Raw genomic sequence first — 17842 nt, forward strand, 5'->3', positions numbered from 1 at the left:
TACACTTTTCAGAGTTAGATTTCTTCTAAGATCTGTAAGTTTTTAACTAGTGAAAAATTAAAGCCATAAAAGTTTTCTCTAACTGTTACTTATCAAATCTTTTATGTAAAAAAAAATTCCTATGACTTAGGAATTTATTTTCTTGATAGTATCATTAAATACAGAGTAACTTAGTTTTTATGGCATTTTTTAATTTCAGCTAGTTGATCAACTTTCAGTTAGTGGTACAACTAACACATTTTAAAAGAAACAGTCTGATGCAAGACAGGACAACTGCAGAGTGGTCCGTGATGATGCAGTCAAGCTGGATGAGGGGTTAAGCCAGCATTCCGTGAATTCATGTATTTGCTCAAGAAGTATCTGAATGTCTACAATGAGAAAGGGGTAATTCTAAGTGAAGATGATGAGAGAGGGTACAAACATGAATATAGTTGCTACCCTACAGAATATAAATTTACAAAGGAAACAAGATGAATGAACATCTATATGATATAGGGTCTGTCAAAATTAACGCTATTAATACAGATATATCATAGAATCGAAAAGACAGACACTGGCTCAGCTTTGAGAAGGTTCTGAGAGGTGACAAATAAGCTGAGTACACAGTGATGACAATGACATAATCCTATATATACTGTGGTGTACATGTCCACGGTAGGGGAAGACGGGGCCTGGGGCACGGTAAGGAAAGAAAGGATTTCCGCCCAGAGACATGAGAGATGATAAAACATGCAGAACACTGTGTGGTTAATACTGCTGTAGAGGAGGCTAGAAAGTCAGGTGGTGGCTGGGTCATGGAGAGTCTTGAATGCCATACCAGAGTTCCAACTTCGGTACTGGGTAAGCACCAGAGGGATTTTGGAAAAGGGAATGGCGTGTTTCTGCCCACACTTTAGAGGGTGATGGGGAACCACTGAAGGTACCTGAGAATGTCAATGACGTGTTTCTAACTACATTTTAGATGGTAATTCCAGCTGCATTAGTTTTGAGGGGGCAAGAAACTCAAAGACTTGTTAGGAAGCAATGATGTAACAGTCTGAGCAAAAGGTGGCTGGGATCTAAAGTTACGCAGGAAAAAAGAAACATATACAAGATATTTTCTAAGATGAGCCAGTGGGTCCAGTAAGGATTTGATACTAAAGACAGAAGAGGAAGGAGTAATAAAAAGATAATTGATGGCATCAAATGATACAGACACATTTGAATTTGTACTGCAGACTGGCTGAGACGGGGACACAGGATAGAGGTTATTGGTGGCCACGGGGGGAGCTATTTCAGTGAGATGAAGGCAGGTAGAACGAACAGGCAGCTGCTCTGGACCAAGTTTTTGTGTCAGAGACCCTTCCTCAGTCTAATGAAGGCTAGAGGCCTCTTTTCAAAGTAATGCTTTTAAGTGGATAAAATGAAAACATAGGTTGCATTGCAAAGAAGCCAATTATATTAAAATACAGTCATCAAAATATGTAAAAATGTGATAGTGAAATATATGCCTTTTATTAACACATTAAAATAACAAAATGTAGCAGCAGATCTAACAACTACCACGATTTGGAAGTAATTAAAAGTAAAAATGCTATTTCAGGGTATTTCCCTCAACTGGAACGTGATAGGGAAACTTTTATGATTGCTATGGGTGACAAAGGCATATAGGCTGTTATTAAAATTGGACTTGTTGCTTAATTCATAATTGAGAGAAAAGCTAAATTTCAATTAGAGGATATTAATGTAAAGATATAATTTTTTTCCTATCCAACATCACGAAGTGCCCAAATTCTATCCATGGACCCTGCAGGGAACCACAGAACAGAGACTAAAAACTCCCACTTCAGGAGTAAGTATGTGCTGAAGAAGAGATGATACAGCTTATGTATTCTTTTAATAAGTTTGGCAGGAAAGGAATAAGATACAGGATATTTTGGGGGGTGGTAGGGAGGGGTACATTTTTTTTCTTTCTTTTAAGCACTTTAAACCAGGAGATGGATTCAATGAGGCAGGAGACAAAAAACTATGCCCATCTATGTATGAATGAAACAGTGGGAATAAATGAAAGGGCAGTAACTCAGAGGGAAAAAGGAATAGCGGTGAGCTGGGAAAACAGACTGGGTTCAATGAGGCGACTGGTGGCCCTCCTTTACATCCTGTAATTCTCTGTCCAGGTGAACCAGCCCTACCTCCCTCAACTCCACGGTCCTTCCCAGCCTCCACAAGGCCCAGCAGGGCCAGGGCTGACCGGGAGCGAAGGGCGAAAGGTGAGGACAAGCACCCCTGGGAGGGAACGGCCAGTGTGCAGGAGCAGGAGGAGCATGTTTGTTGCTCATCTGCCTCCTCTTCTAACACATCTTCAGTTGTCCTTCCCAGATCTCAAGACACCTAGAAGGCTTAACGCTGCCACTTCGCAGTCTAAATACTCCCACCCTGGTTGCTCCGCCCGCTTACCCGCCCACTAAGAATCAAAATGCCCAAAGGAAGCTCAGTGAGGGCACTGAGAGGCTTAATGATGAAAGTAATTGTTAAACATGTGAGGGAGAAGAGTCTTGAGTAAGGGACGTTAAGTACAATCGACAGTCTAAGGAGAGCTTGTTAAACCAAATAATTATTTAGGTAAAACAACTGATGAAAGACTGTTACATGTAAGAACTTTAGGGTACTCCTGGTCTCTGGACCTCCTTCCTTGTCCCTGTGCCTTTCGTCCTCTGTGCTTGTGTGTGTGTGTGTGTGTGTGTGTGTGTGTGTGTGTGTACTTGCACACATGTGCATGGAGAGAAGGGGGTGTGAGGACAAAACCAGCTCACCCCATTTCTCTCGGAAGAGATTCTTAACTCATTAGGTTTGGTAAAGCAAAAAGCTGCTTTTGGGTGGAAACAAAGGTCTGGCCATTAAACAAATTAATCAGTCTTTCGATTCAGTATTTCTAAAAAAAGTTAACTGGTTTATTTTATCTTCTAATTCTGATTACCTTTTTAAGAGATAATACAAAAAGTTGAGGAAGAGGCCAGCACATGAGAAGAAAATTATTTCAGGATTTTGATCAAACGTAAATCCATGCTGAACCGCCCTGCTTATATTAGGTGCCTATCATCAGATAAGTACTCAACTGATTAAATGCACGTAACACTTAAGTGCTCATTTGCTATCAAAGTGGGAAATAAACATTTATGATCTCCCTGTTCTTGGGAGGAATGCTCAGGCCCAAGACGCAGCACCCGGCGGCTCTCCTGCCAAACTGGCATCCTGGCTTCTGGCTGTCACTCAGGAGCTCCAAAGTGCTTTCTCCACCTGCCACATCTTCACTCAGGTGCTCTCCCAGCATGGGATGGTCTAGAAGCTAAGCTGCAGATGCCAACCTGGCATGTGATTCCCAGCCACCCAGGCCAGTAGTGAAATTTTCCATGTCAATCAGACTCATAAAATTAATGTCGTGAAATTTTTTTTTATTATAAGCCAATTCCTGATTTTTTTTTTTTTTCAAAATCACATTTTAAACTTATACTACCTATACTCTGAACCTAGTCGACTCTCTTAGTTACAGCAAATCTTTCTAATTTGTGGGTCAGGATTTGACTTTAAACATTAGCTGCCTCTTGTTCCCTAGTGGTGTTCCTATCCCAAAGGGAGGGCTTAACGACCTTAAGATCAACCAGAGGCATTCTCTTTAATGAAATCAAAAGACCTGGAAAAATACTGAAAAGTAGAGAACTTAACGGGAAGTAAAAGGGCAGAAATTTGAAGCATTTTGGGTTTTTTTCCAGAAAAAAATTAATGTTCTCACAGGGCTCACTAGCATTGCCACCACTGTCCATTTTAAAGAATGTTGAGTTATTTCTATAATTCTGCTATTTCTCTTGGCCAATTTATTCACTCCATCCACGAATGGGTTAGGAAAGAAAAGCTGAGTGTTATTTCCAAAGCTTTACACTTTTGGGGACGAGAGTAGGGAGTATTTGGAAGATGCTCCCTGAAATGCTATAAAATGGTGAAGGACATAGTGGGGCCCATGGAAAAACGTGGCTGCTGGCTCAACTTCCAACCCCAGGAGACCCCAGGACACACTCGGAAGGGAGCCCACGAGGGCCAAGAGGTGTGGCGATCGGCAAGCAGAGAAGCCCCATTTAAGGAACTCAAATACTTTTAAAACAAACTGGGAAATCAGCTTATTTTGAACATTACACCATCCTATCCTTACACAAAGATGACAAAAAGCCCTCATAAGCCAAACCATTAGATTTACTTTTTTTATGCACACGCCTTAAATGATGATGATGGCATTAAATTCCAGCGTATATAGGTGTTTAAACAACAATAACAATAAAAATGAATGACCCGTATCTCAAGTACTTACATAATAACTCGCTAGGGGCTTCTTGACTTCAAAGATGAAATACAGACATTAGCACTAGACCAACTTCTTCAAAGCACTTAGGACAAAATCAAACAGACAGAATGGAGGTATACTCAGAATAGACACACAAAAATGAGAAATCAAGAGCAGATAGCCAGAAACAAATTTCAAAAACCCTTAAAGCCTCAATATCTATAAGTTAAAACTCTCTTCCAATTCCAAATAGCTCTGCAGCTAAAGGAAAATAAAAAATAAAATTATGAACATTAAAAATGGATGACAATAAAATTATAACCTATGAGATGTGGCCAAACTTATACTCCATGAAAAAATTAGTGGTGTGAGTATATTTAATAGAAAACAAGAAATAAAGGAATTAAACACTTAAATTAGAAAGGTTAACTAAATGTAAGACTAGATACTATAAAACTCCTAGAGGAAAACATAGGCAGAACACTCTTTGACATAAATCACAGTAGTATTTTTTTGGATCTGTCTCCTAGAGTAATGGAAATAAAAAAACCAAAAAATATACAAATTGGACCTAATTAAACTTAAAAGCTTTTGCACAGCAAAGGAAACCATAAACAAAATGAAAGAACAACCCATGGACTGGGAGAAAATATTTGCAAGCCATGCTACCAACCAGGGATTAATTTCAAAAATATACAAACAGTTCATACAACTTAATATCAAAAAACCAAACAACTCAATCAAAAAATGGGCAGGAAACCTAAACAGACACTTTCTCCAAAGAAGACATACAGATGGCCAACAGGCACATGAAAAGATGCTCAATATCACTAATTATTAGAGAAATGTGAATTAAAACTACAATGAGGTATCACCTCACACTGGTCAGAATGGCCACCATTAAAAAGTCCACAAACAGTAAATGCTGGAAAGGGTGTGGAGAAAAGGGAATCCTCCTGTTGGTGGGAACATAAAATTGGTGCAGCTACTATAGAAAACAGTACAAAGATTCCTTAAAAAACTAAAACTAGTTACCATATAATTCAGCATTATAGTCCTGGGCATATTACCTGGAGAAAACTCTAATTTGAAACTATACATGCACCCCAATGTTCACAGCAGTGCTATTTACAATAGCCAAGATATGGAAGCAAACTAAATGTCCATTGACAGATGTATGGATAAAGATGTGGTATATATGTGCACTGGAATATTATCCAGCCATAAAAAAGAATCAAATAATGTCATTTGCTGCAACACAGATGGACTTAGAGACTATCATATTAAGTGAAGTAAGTCACACAGAGAAAGACAAAGACCACATGATATCACTTCTATGTGGAATCTAAAAAAGATACAAATGAAATTTACAAAACAGAAATAGACTCACAGACATAGAAAACAAACTTACGGTTACCAAAGGGGGAAAGTAGGGGTAGGAGGGAGGAGGGATAAATTGGGAGTTTGGGATTAACATATATACATTACTACATATAAGACAGATAACCAACAAGGTTCTACTGTATAGCACAGGGAACTATATTCAATATCTTGTAATAACATAATGGAAAAGAAGCTGAAATATATATATATGTGTATAAAAACTGAATCACTTTGCAATATACCTGAAACTAACACAAAGTTGTAAATTAACTATACTTCAATTTAAAAAAAGTTTAAATAAATAAATAAATTAGAATTGTTAAAATAAGCAAACAAACCAAAATAAAGATGGACAAAGGAATAAAATTAAAAACATAAATAAGTAAATTAGGAAGCAAAAAAGTGTAGAATTGATTAATACAATGGAGAGCCGGTTCTAAATGATGAATGAATGAATGAAAAACTTTCTAGAAATGTGACCAAGACTGTCGGGGAACTCTATAAACATATAACATTACAGATGGAATGTTTGATGAAATGAAAGGGATTTTTTGCATAAATCTTTATGCCAATAAATAACAAACCATTGCCAAAGCTGACTTAAGAAAAGGTTGTAAAGGTGAATAACCATGGAACAAATAAAAACTCTGTTAAAGATTTATACCCTCTTTTCCATTCCTGACAAAGAATGCTATACCTATAGGTTTTATGAGTGTGTTCTAGCAAAACCCCAGCAACTTCCACATTACTGAGATTATTCTAGGGCACCTAAGAATGCGGAAAGCATTCAAACTGCTTTATGAGGCTAACATACTTAGGTTGACAAAACCCAACAAAGATGGCACCAACACTAACCAAATATATGTATAATCTTACTTACACTATATACAAAAGTCCTAATTATAAGAAAGGTAAGTTGTATAGTACATTCAAGTTATAAGAATACATATTAACCAGCAGATTGTATTCTATGATAGTAAATTTCTCTAATATTGGACAACATTGTTAATTCAATTTATTGCAAGTACTGATTAAAGGCTCTTGCATTGGATGGGTATGAAAGATGAGAGAGACATGAAGAATCAAGAACTTCTAGATTTTTTGGTTTCAGCAACTGAGAAGATGGTAGCAACACTTACAGGAGTGGAGAAGACTCAGACAGTAACAGATTTAGAAGGACAAAATTTTATTAGACAATTTCGTTTCAGGTACTAATAGCTATCCAAGATGTGCTGTCCCAAGGCAGCTGGGTCAAAGAGAGAAGTCAGGATTGGAGATAAGTTTGGTAGTCATCAGCATGTATGGTATTTAAAAATATAGTACTGGATGGATGGAAAACTGTAGAAAAAAGAAGAGACTCCAGGATCCAAATTTCAGTAACCTAACAATAGAAAGACACTACCTGGATTTGTGAATACCATATTTTCATGAGGTATATGTTGTTATACTTAATCACTTTTAAAAACATGCTAAATTAGGACTTCGGTACAAAAACTATTTAATGAAAATCTCATAATATCACAAGGTGGTTTTCCTTCTAGCCTCTGAAAACTTCAGTTTCAGTAGCACTGACATTTTCATGATTTGTAAATTATTTGAATCTTTTTTTTTTTTTTGGGGGGGGCTGTCATTTTCAAACAGTGTTCTAAAAGATGCCAAAGAGGCTAAGGAGGGCAATGGGAACCTGATCCTAAGCCTTCGTTTGAACAAAGGTTTTTATTCCAAGTGGCAAGTTTGTTTCATTTAATATTTTATAAATATCATATAATAGTGGACAATGGTGAAAAGCAGAGAGGGTCTCAAAATCTGTATCACTGATACAAGGATGGAATCATTAAGTGTGGGTTGAAAGCAGTAACATTTCAGCCTTACTGACATTTAAACCTTAAACTGACTGACCACATGTTCAATTTAAAAGGAAGAGAACACGAGTCAAACACGGAAAAAATATTTTTGAAGATGTGCCTGAAAGATACTTAGGTATTTAATAATTTAAAGGATTCTTCCCATAATATATAAATCTATTTTCAAGTTTCTCACATTTAACTTTTATTTGCAGGAACATGTGTATGTAAGTACAGGACACTTGTGTTAGGAAAAAATAGCCACTGGCATTTAAAAAGTTAAACACCAGAGAGAAAGACCCATTAAAATCAGAAATAAGCCCAAATGCCTACTATTAATCAACACTGTTCTATGATTTTAACCAATGCAATAAGACAAGAAAAAAAAAAGCTGAAATTAAAAAAAATTAACATTATTATTGGGTCACTGTAATATATCCTGAAAATCAAGAGACTCAACTCAAAAAGTACTGGAACTAAGTCCTATAATGTAACTAACAGTACATAAGAGAGTTCAGAAGGGTAACTAGATGGTTATTTAAAATTGAATAACTGTTCTTTATACCACCCACTACCAGGTATAAAATACAGGTTATATCAAGTATAAAACGTAATGAGGGGAAATCTCATTCATAAGAAATAATGATAGCGAACATCTCTCAAGGACTTACACTTCAATACACATCGTCAATTAATCTCTACAACCATGATATCATCATGACAATAGGTACTATCATCACAGTTTTACAAAGAAACTGAGGCTTAGGAAAATATAGGAAATCTGCCCAACACATGGCCAGTAGGTGTCAGAACAGGAACTCAAACTCAGTCTCTCTGACTCTACTGAAGGAGCTTCCTACCACTATAATGTCATTCTTGTCTCTCAAATTAACACAAACCGTGCAGGGAATTGGTGATGGGTGCAGAGTGCAACACACATGCATTTCTAATAAGCAAATAAATTGGTGCAACTTTTCCAGAGGGCAAAATTTGCATGATCACACCTAGGAATCTGTTTAAAATATATTCATCAATGTGTACAAAGATTTATATACATGGACATTTATCACATTGTTCATTACAACAATAAAAAACTGGGGATACACTAAATACTCAATAAAATGTACTTGATTAAATTGCAGTACTTGAATATGCTGAATGCCAATCAGCCAATAAAAATCATCTTTTAAAAGGATATTTAATGACACAGGAAAACACGATATACTTGAATGAACAGCAAGAAACAAAATTACATATGCATACAATTTTTTAAAAGGATGTGTTTACACTGAGTAGGAGACTTAAAAAAATGAAAACAGTGATCCCAGTCTCTAGGAGAGAATTATAGATGATTTTTCACTACTACTTTTACTTTTTCTGTGTTTGAAAAATGTGATAAAATAAATGTTAAAATACTTAACTCAAAATTTAATTTTAACAGATAAAATGAAGTAGTCAAAATAATAGAAAGGCAGCTTAGAGAACATCTCTCCTATTGAAAACTAATTTTTCTATGCATGATATTGTTAATTTTAACATACTTTATGACCATAAGTTTTGTTATTTAAGGTACTTTTCTATCTCAGCAAAAATAGAAATAATACCTACTCTATCAAAATAGATAATTTATTGTACATTTTCAGCCTTTTAGATCTGTACTAATCATTCAAAATTACCGCAAAATTCCAGGAAGTACCTAAAACATAAGATCACCAAATCAGTAGGGCAATTCAAAGAAAACAATGACTTAAAGATAAAACAAAAACAAAAGATAAAACAAACAAACAAAAAAGATAAAACAAAAAATGTCTAAGCCAACAGTTAGGAGGCAGCCTCAATTATATGGGAGACCTGCTCCCTATAAGCATACAAAATAATAAAAATAAATTATAATGTGAAAGCCAAGATTTGAAAACAGACTAAGTCCCAGAGTAAGGATAAAATTAAGCCCACATAATTCTGAATAGGAAATGAGTACAGATGACTAAGAACAAAGAACAGAAACTAATTTTAGCTTCACCCTGAAAGACATGAAGTAATAGTTTTGAAAGTCCTTTGAAAAATCTAAAATATAAACCGACATACTTAAAAGCAGTAACAGAAAACTTGACTTTTTATAGAAATTTTTAATCTGGTAATCCTGAATACTCAAGACACAATTAAAAGCCAGTGAGTAGATAAGACAACAAAACAAAACAAACAAAATCGCTGTCTAATCAATTCAATGAATAATGCTATATCATTTTATAATGATATTAGGTGCCTTCTACGTGCCAGGCATTTTACACTCATCACCTTGAATCAATAGAAACAACTTTGCAAAGTATGGCGTTTGATGAATGAGGAATCAGAGAAATTGAGTATGGTCTAGTCACAGCCAGGAAAGGGCAGAGCTGAGATTCAAATCCAGGTCTAGCTGACTTCAGAGACCCTAACAGCTCTCTCTGAAAGTGCGGCCTTCTAGTTCTCCAACCTAGACAATCTGAGAATCCCACAGGCCTTTAATAGCTGCCTAAATACTTGTACTTTAGCCATAATATTAGCTGTTGTCATTCAGTTTCACAGTCCACAGCAGTTATCTGCTGCAAATTAGAGGATGTGACAATGTCAACAGCTAACATCAAGGAGAAAAGACCAAAAATCACTGATATGAATCACTATGAATCATTGAGTCCTACTGCCATCACCACCTTAAAAAAAAAGTTAACAAGCATTGTTATTTAGTTTAGGATAAATCAGAAATCTTGATACCCTCTGTTCCATCACCTAGAAGAAAGGCAAAACAACAGTATAAACTTCACAGAACTGCTGAAAAATGAAGTTAGAGAAATAAGTGCTTAATACTATAACGGGCATAGAGTTGGTACCCAACAAATGCTAGCTACTATATTTCACAATAAGTAAAATTATAGGCTACGTATTAGTTGAAGGTAAAAAAATATAATGCATGTGTACAAATTTGTCCATTTAAAATAGTTAAGACTATAGTTTTAAGTTTAAGTTTAAAATAATTTTAAGACTTTTAGTCTTAATCACTTTTATAATATCCTTCCTTGCTAAATGGGGTAGATAAGGTTAATTATACTCTTAAAGGGCAAATGTATATGGCTGTTCAAGAAATCACATCATACATTCTAAATTAATTTTGAAATGTTTGGGTGCACTTATGTATACATATATTTGTGATTCTTTTCCATTATAGTTTGTTACAAGAAATTGAGTATAGGATTGCTTTGCTGTACACTTAAAACTAACATTGTAAAATCAACTACACTTCAATAAAAAATAAAATGAAATAAAATAAATAAAAATAAATTTTAAAAATAAATAAAATGAAAAAGTACTTCACAAATACGTAAAAAAAAAGGTGTATCAACTGTACTATTTGCTCTGCATTGATTATCTAATTACTAAAATTAGATATTGCTGCTCCTCCAACAAACTGTCAAAATTTTTTGAAGAGTGCACTCAAACATAGAATGAAATCCACTCTCTCACTCTTTGCTAATGAGTGTATGTATCAATACAACTTTTCTGGAACGCTTTTGGGCCATCAAAAACCTTAAGGCTTTGATCATTACTTCTAGGAATCCATCCTAAGAACAGAGATGCAGGAAAAAAAAAAAAACTTTGCTAGGATGTGCAACTAAAGCATTATGATATTAAAATACTGGAGAAAAACAAATGCCTAACTGAAGTAGGAGACTGATTAAGAAAATCATATGTTCTTAGGAAGAAAATGTTTGAAATATTTTTAATGTCATGAGAAAAATCCCCAGTGTATACGTTAAACAGGGATTGCAAAGTGGGGTACACGAAGCTCTACAAACAGCAGAATTCCAATTATACAAGAAAAAGGTACACCTTTTTTCAGAACCAAACTCCCAAGAAAGATGATTCCATTATATTGTTTAAGTCCTACAATAACAGATATATTTATGAACAGGTATTAGGTTACAGAGACCTAAAGATTTGGTACTTAGCTGAAATTGGGACACTTGTTCTGGCATTGTTAACTGAGACCTTCAGCAAATTATTTAAAACACCTGTGGTTTGGTTTCCTTATCAGGAAAAAAAGTATTAAAATACTTCTTCCTAGGAGAACAGTAAGTATTAGATGCATTAATACATGTAGAACACTTAGGACAGTTCTTGGTACGGCATCACCTACTACTATCAACCTTACATTACAATGCAGTAAACCAAGTGAGACTAAGCTGAGGCCTGAATAAAGGAGAGCGAGCCAGGCAAAAGGTGGGGGTGATGGGGGAAATGTTCCAGGCAGGCAGGAAGACTTAGGAATTTTCTTATTCCCGATCCACCTTTAGAGACGGAGTAATTCATCTTAAAGGCAGAACGCTTTGAATGCTCAGACATCTGCTTCTGGGCTCTAATTTAAGCTAGTTCACTGGGCATCAGAATCACTGTCAGTGTTGTGATGGGAAACCTCGTACACTACACTTTACGGGTGACTATTCCCTATTTCCATTTAAAGAAAGTAAAAAATCTTCGGTCATTGTATAGAAAAAAATTAAAGAGAGAAGTCCATCATTGTGCTGAGTTCATCATCTCTGGGTTCTAAGTATTTTGAAAACTCTTTATACTTCTCTACGTTTTCAAAGTTTTCCACAATGAGAACATTACATTTCTACAGTCAGAGATAAGAGTTGTAAAAATCAGTAAAAAATCACTACTCATAAAAAAACTTTGAGGTCTCTTTCTGCCAAAAAAGCCTCCTTTTTGTGGACTACACTGCTATTTAAACATTCACCATGCCGGATTGAAACACTGTCTTTGGATTTGTTTTCTTATGGACCTAAGCAACCTGCTGAAAAGATGTGGCCCTTACCTGCAACCTATCTGGCCAGACAGGCTTTCTGTTTTGTCCTGTCCCTGAACTACTTTCTACAGAAATGGCTAATATACTTCTCTTATCTTCCGTACCCATAATTCTAATGATCAGGCCTCTCTTAATTTTCAAACGATGTGTGTCAACATACAAACACACACACAATGACACTTTTTAGAGAACAAACTAAAAATAGTATCACAGAGGGAAAAGCGCCCAGTGGTTAAGGGCGTGGGTTTTAAAGTCAGACTCAGGGGATCAGACTCCCTTCTGCAACTTACTAGAGGTGTGAGTGTGACTTTGGGCAAGTTATTGAAACTTTCTGTGTCTCAGTTTCCTTACCTACAGAATGAAGATAATAAAAGCGATGCCTAAGTGCGATATTGGCACATCAGGGCACATACAATAGCTATAATTATGTCAGCCATAAAAATCAAAGCAAAGATAAGGTACTGCTATCTCCACATCACAGATCTGTAAGTTATCTTTATGCCATCAGATCTAAAAATTATACTGGGCTAGCCAGGGTGCAGCTTTCATAGGCCATCTCATTTAAATAGCTCAACAATCCTATAAAATCACTTTTCCAAGATATTGGAATATACAATATTGGAAATACATCTTGGGATGAAATAGATTAAAAAAAAAAAAAAAAAACCACAGTCTAACTTGTCATCATTTCCCTGAACTGTAAGTAACAGAACAGCAGCAGTGATCATGTTTTGGGTGAACCTTAAAGTTTTAGCTTTGTAAAGGCAAGAGGTTTCCTACGTTATTAGGTCTAGGAGGCATATTAGCACTTAAAGTACAAAATTTGGGGGAACATTCTCTATATTTGAGCCCCAGAATCTTGCTATTTTAGGTGTAAATTTGGAATCCTGATTTAACATGTTTTTGTTATTCACTGACCTTCTTAACATTTCTCTTTCCAATAAAAACTATCTTTGCCACTTTTATCAGCCACTACTCCTACCATCCATGGAACAGGGATGCTCCAGACACACTGGACCATCCACTCCCAGCTTCCCTGGACTCAAGGTATTCATTTGGAAATGACACCCACCTTTCAGGCCTGGCATGCCCCCTTCCCCAGCACCTGCACTTCCTTCTTCTTCATTTATGGCACTTAGGTTTTACATTCTCTGTTTATAACCTCTCATCTTTCAGAGCTCAGGGTCCTTACACAGCACCTACATTATAATTACTTATAATTATCTGCTGAGGGAGTAGAAATTTACAAGTCTCACACGAGCAATAACTGCAGATTAGTTTACAATCCTACATACTAACATTAAAAGGATAAAAAAAAAACCCTCCTACTTAATATCTTATGTTTGTGTTTTTAAAATTGCCATCAAATAAGATTGAGAGTGGAATTATTTTGAATGTACAAAAACAATGGAAGGTACTAAAAGGGTAAAAAATGATATAAAAATGGTATTAAAAAGGTATAAAATGATACAGCAACACTTTTATATCTGTTATAATAATTAAAATTAATTACTATACAGACCGTTGTGGTCTGCCAGAATGAAGACAAGCTAACCCAGCTGTAGAATGAGAAAAATATTTAAAAAAACACTATTTCCATTGTACACTTGGGGCCCAAATTTGCAGAAGTAATCCCTGAAAACATAGCTCCAGAGAAGCCAGTAATATAAAATAGGATACTCTTATTAGTCTAGTAATTAAAACAAAAATGTAGTAAAAGGAAGTGACTAATAAAAGCTTCCATCAGCAAACATTCCAAGTTTCTGTTTCTTATCCTTTAATATTTTCCATTATAATAAACTAGTTTCATTAGACTTTCATTATGAAAAGCAGGTTAAAAATAGAAACAAAAAACAATGGCATCCGTTTTTGTTGATTTATTTAAAAGTTCATTTTACTTTATAGTGTAAGTACTCATGTAATGACCAGATACTATAGATAGGACGGTAACTTACTTTTAAAGAAGTAAAATTCATCCTTAAACTAAGTAAAAATACTCAAACATTTTGAATTATAGATATAGTCAATTACTAGACCATTCTGATTTTCTAGGGAACCTTCAAATAGACAGGTGAAGGTAACTTAAAATCAGAATGCCAAGTTGGAAGAAAAGAGGTGAATAGAGAGGCAAGTCTGAAACAGGCGTCCTCCTGGGGTTATCACAGTAAGACATTTTTACAAATATTTGGTGAAGGTATCCTTATACTCAAACATCAGATAACACCAAAATTAAGAAGCTGCTACTAAAATTAATTGTATATGTGTAAGTGATTAAATAAACGGAAGCCATACCCTCATACCCTAAACATATGAAGACTTTTAAAAAATATAACACACTCTATTGTGGCTTCTTGTGGTTCATGGAAAGTCCAAAAACTGTGTATGAGACATATCCACTGTTTTCCACTTACAATATGCCTTCAAAAAACTAAATGAGGAAATTAGTGAAGAACTGCTGAACTTTCCCAAGTTTCTAAATATACTGAGCCTCAAGTATCACGGAAACTATTCCAAGATAGTAAAAAAAAAAACAAAAAACAAAAAAAAAAACCCAAAAAGAAAAAAAAACCCTGAATCAGTAAGCACCTCACGGGCCTGGGGATATTCCAACACAATCTTGCAACCAATAGGAAAACTTTCCCTAAATCTGGGTGAGTATTTCATCTTTTTATCACAAAACACAGAGCACAAACCGGGGTTGTTAACGGTTACCCGAATGGCAAGAAACCCAGCTGGGTAATCCGTACTTGGACGTTTAGGCCGTTTTGTTTTTGTTTTTGTTTTTTTAAGGACTTGAAGGAGTGAAGGACAGTTGAGGGAAGAAAAGCGGGATTCATTTCTCCAAGTTATATTTGTAACACCTCTTTGTAGAGAGATAAAACATGGAAGCCAGCCCAGCTAAAATGAACGCGGGGGTGAAAATGCGGATTCGGCTGGAGTCCGCGGGGTGCGGGGTGCAGGGTGCAGGAGGGCCGGGGAGGGCAGAGGGGTCTGCGCCACGGCCGGCCCGGGGGCGGCGGCTCGGCTCGGCCGGAGGGGTGGGTAAGAAGAGCTGATGGCTGGGGCTGGACCCGAGATGTCGGATGCTGCCTCACCCCACAAGCGCGCCAGGTCTGAGCCGCAGGAGCGGGGCTGCGGGTCCGTTTCCATCTGGGGCGCCGGCCCGCCTCCATGTTTCGGCGGCCGTGCCCCGGGGCGGCCGGAGCCCTAGGCCGCGGGGCCTGGGAGACCGGCCTCATCGCGCCCGAGATCCCGGTGGGGCCGGCCCTGCCCCCGGGGAGGATGCGCTGGGCTTTCCGCTCGGCCCCACCCGAGGCCCGGGAGCTGTGGGGGGGAGGGGTCTCAGCGACTCGACCTCAGGGGTCCCTCCCGTCTGGGCCTGGAGACCGCCCGGCGCGGCCGCCCCGGCCCCAGCCCCGGCCCCTCACCCCGGCGCTCGGGCGCGGCCTCCCGGCCCGCGGCCCTCCCCTCGCCCGGCTCCCTCAGGGCCACTGTCGCCGCTGCCCGCCCCTCCACCCCCTTCCCGAGGGACAAACCTGGGGGCCGCTCCCCGGCATGGCCGACCCGGCGAGGAAGCGGCGAGCCCGCGGCGGGGCCAGCAGCGACAGCGGCCACCTCGGCCCTCCCCGCGCGGCGCCGCGCCCGCCCGCCCTCGCGCCCTCCCGGCCGGCCGCGGCCCCGGAGCCCCCTCCCCCGGCTGGCACCACTCGCGCCCCCCCACCTCCACGCGCGCGCGCACCGATCTGTTGCTCAACCTACTTGCAGCCTCTTCTCCGCAGCCATCACCACATGCCCCGGCAGCCGGGCCGCCCCGGGACCCTCCGGCCGGCGGCCGCCTCTCCCTCAGCGCCGGGCCGCCGCGGCCGCCGCTAGGGCGCGGGCCGAGCGGGAGGCTCCCCCATGCCGCCCGCCCAGCCGCCGGCCACACGCCGGGGCCCCGGCTCGGCCCGCCGCCCGCGCCGCTGCTCCGCGGGGAGAGCGAGCCCGGCTCTCCCGCCGCCGCCTCGCCCCTCGCCCGCCCGCCCGCAGCCGCAGCCGCAGCCGCAGCCGCTGCGCCGCTTCCTCCTCCCCTTCCCTCTTCCCCTTCTCCTCCTTCGCCTCGTCTGGAGTCGAGGCTGGCAAACCAGCACCTGCTGCTGGAGATCACCGAGAACTGAAACAGGAAACCCCGAGCCCAGGGGAAAACCCGGGAGGCGTGGAGAGGGGTGAGGGGAGCCGCTGGAACCTGCCGGGCTCGACGCGGCCGCTGGGGCCGCCTCCCCTCGCGCCCGGCCCGGGGGTCCCGACCTCCCCGCCCCGCTCGCCCAGCCCGGCCCGGGCGAGCGCCTCTCCGCTCGGCTGGCTGCGCCTTCTCCAGCCGGCGCTAACACGGATCATTCCTCGGGCGGCCGAGGGAATCAGCGGCTGCCTTCCTTTCCCGTGGTTGTTTATTACCAATATTCCGTAATGAGGAAAAAAACCACACCCGGTATTAGCAAGACCAATAAGGGAATTTACACAGATGAAGCTGTTGGGATTTCATTCGGGGGAAGACTTCTTTCAGCCAGGAAACTGGCCTTGTTGGAAGTGGCAACGTGTCAAAATCGAGGCTAAAATGAATCCGGATCTCTTTCGAGAGGTTGGGAGGGGACACACCGCTCCACCGAGGTGGGCTCCTGAGTCGCAAGAGTGAAAAGCGCTGGGAGCAGAGGGCCCTTCTACGTCTGTGAATTGCCCAACGACACCCAGCACAATCTAGGTCAGCGTTTCAGAAATACTCAAATAATCTCACTCACCTGCCGGTAGAATGGTCAGCAGGCGCCTCACTCCTAGCCTTGGGCAGGAAGCGTCAGCTTTCAGAGTGAGAGGAAAAGGAATTTTCCTGGAATGGGCTCCGACCATGTGCCACAGACCTGGTAGCTGCTTTAAGTGCATTATCTCATTTAAGTGTCACCACAGCCAGGTGATCTAGGTGTTATAATCCCCTTTATCCCACAAGAAATTGAGATTAGAAAAATTTCCCGAAATCGCAGTTTGCGTAGAAGGATCCAGGTCTGTCTGCATTCAAAGCACATATTTATTTCACTGGACTAGAGTTTGTGTCTTTGATCACACTTTTCACCTTTAATAAAATTGTTTCTTCCCTTTCTGAACTGTTTTCAGTGGGGGCATCCTTGGTTTGAGCCTGGATCTGTTGAATCTGATCAGGCTGCTTAATGGTTGTGGTATCTATCCATGATGCTTACTGGGGCTCAAACTTTATAGTTCCTCTATTAAAACAAAACAAAACAAAAACTGCTTTTATGGCTCAGTTGAGCAGCACAGATGTCCCCACCTCTTTGGCCAGCATCTGTTGCTCTTTAGCTATGGATGATGGGATCCCAGCTGAGAGCATCCTGCTGGCTGGTCCCCTTGGCGCGTTGACACTGCAAGACGAAAAGAGAGCATCTCACTGAGCCTGCTTTCCACTTCAGCAGGCCAGTC

At 39.8% G+C, this 17842-nt stretch overlaps 1 protein-coding gene across 2 annotated transcripts in view; it reads right to left on the reverse strand.

The window, feature by feature from the left end:
* ZC3H12C (zinc finger CCCH-type containing 12C) overlaps positions 1-17478 on the reverse strand; it is a 68412-nt gene extending 50934 nt beyond the window's left edge. Inside the window, exon 1 of one of the 2 annotated variants that reach the window (XM_032472752.1) lies at positions 16139-17478. In XM_032472752.1, the coding sequence (XP_032328643.1) occupies positions 16139-16162 (24 nt within the window). In that variant the 5' untranslated portion in view covers positions 16163-17478. Of the gene's footprint in view, positions 1-15915; positions 16092-16138 lie in introns of those variants that run through there. The other variant, XM_032472754.1, reaches the window with a different exon arrangement.
* Between the last annotated feature and the right edge of the window lie 364 nt (positions 17479-17842).

The sequence above is a fragment of the Camelus ferus genome, chromosome 33 (genome assembly GCF_009834535.1).
Source record: "Camelus ferus isolate YT-003-E chromosome 33, BCGSAC_Cfer_1.0, whole genome shotgun sequence".
NCBI classification, from domain to species: domain Eukaryota; kingdom Metazoa; phylum Chordata; class Mammalia; order Artiodactyla; family Camelidae; genus Camelus; species Camelus ferus.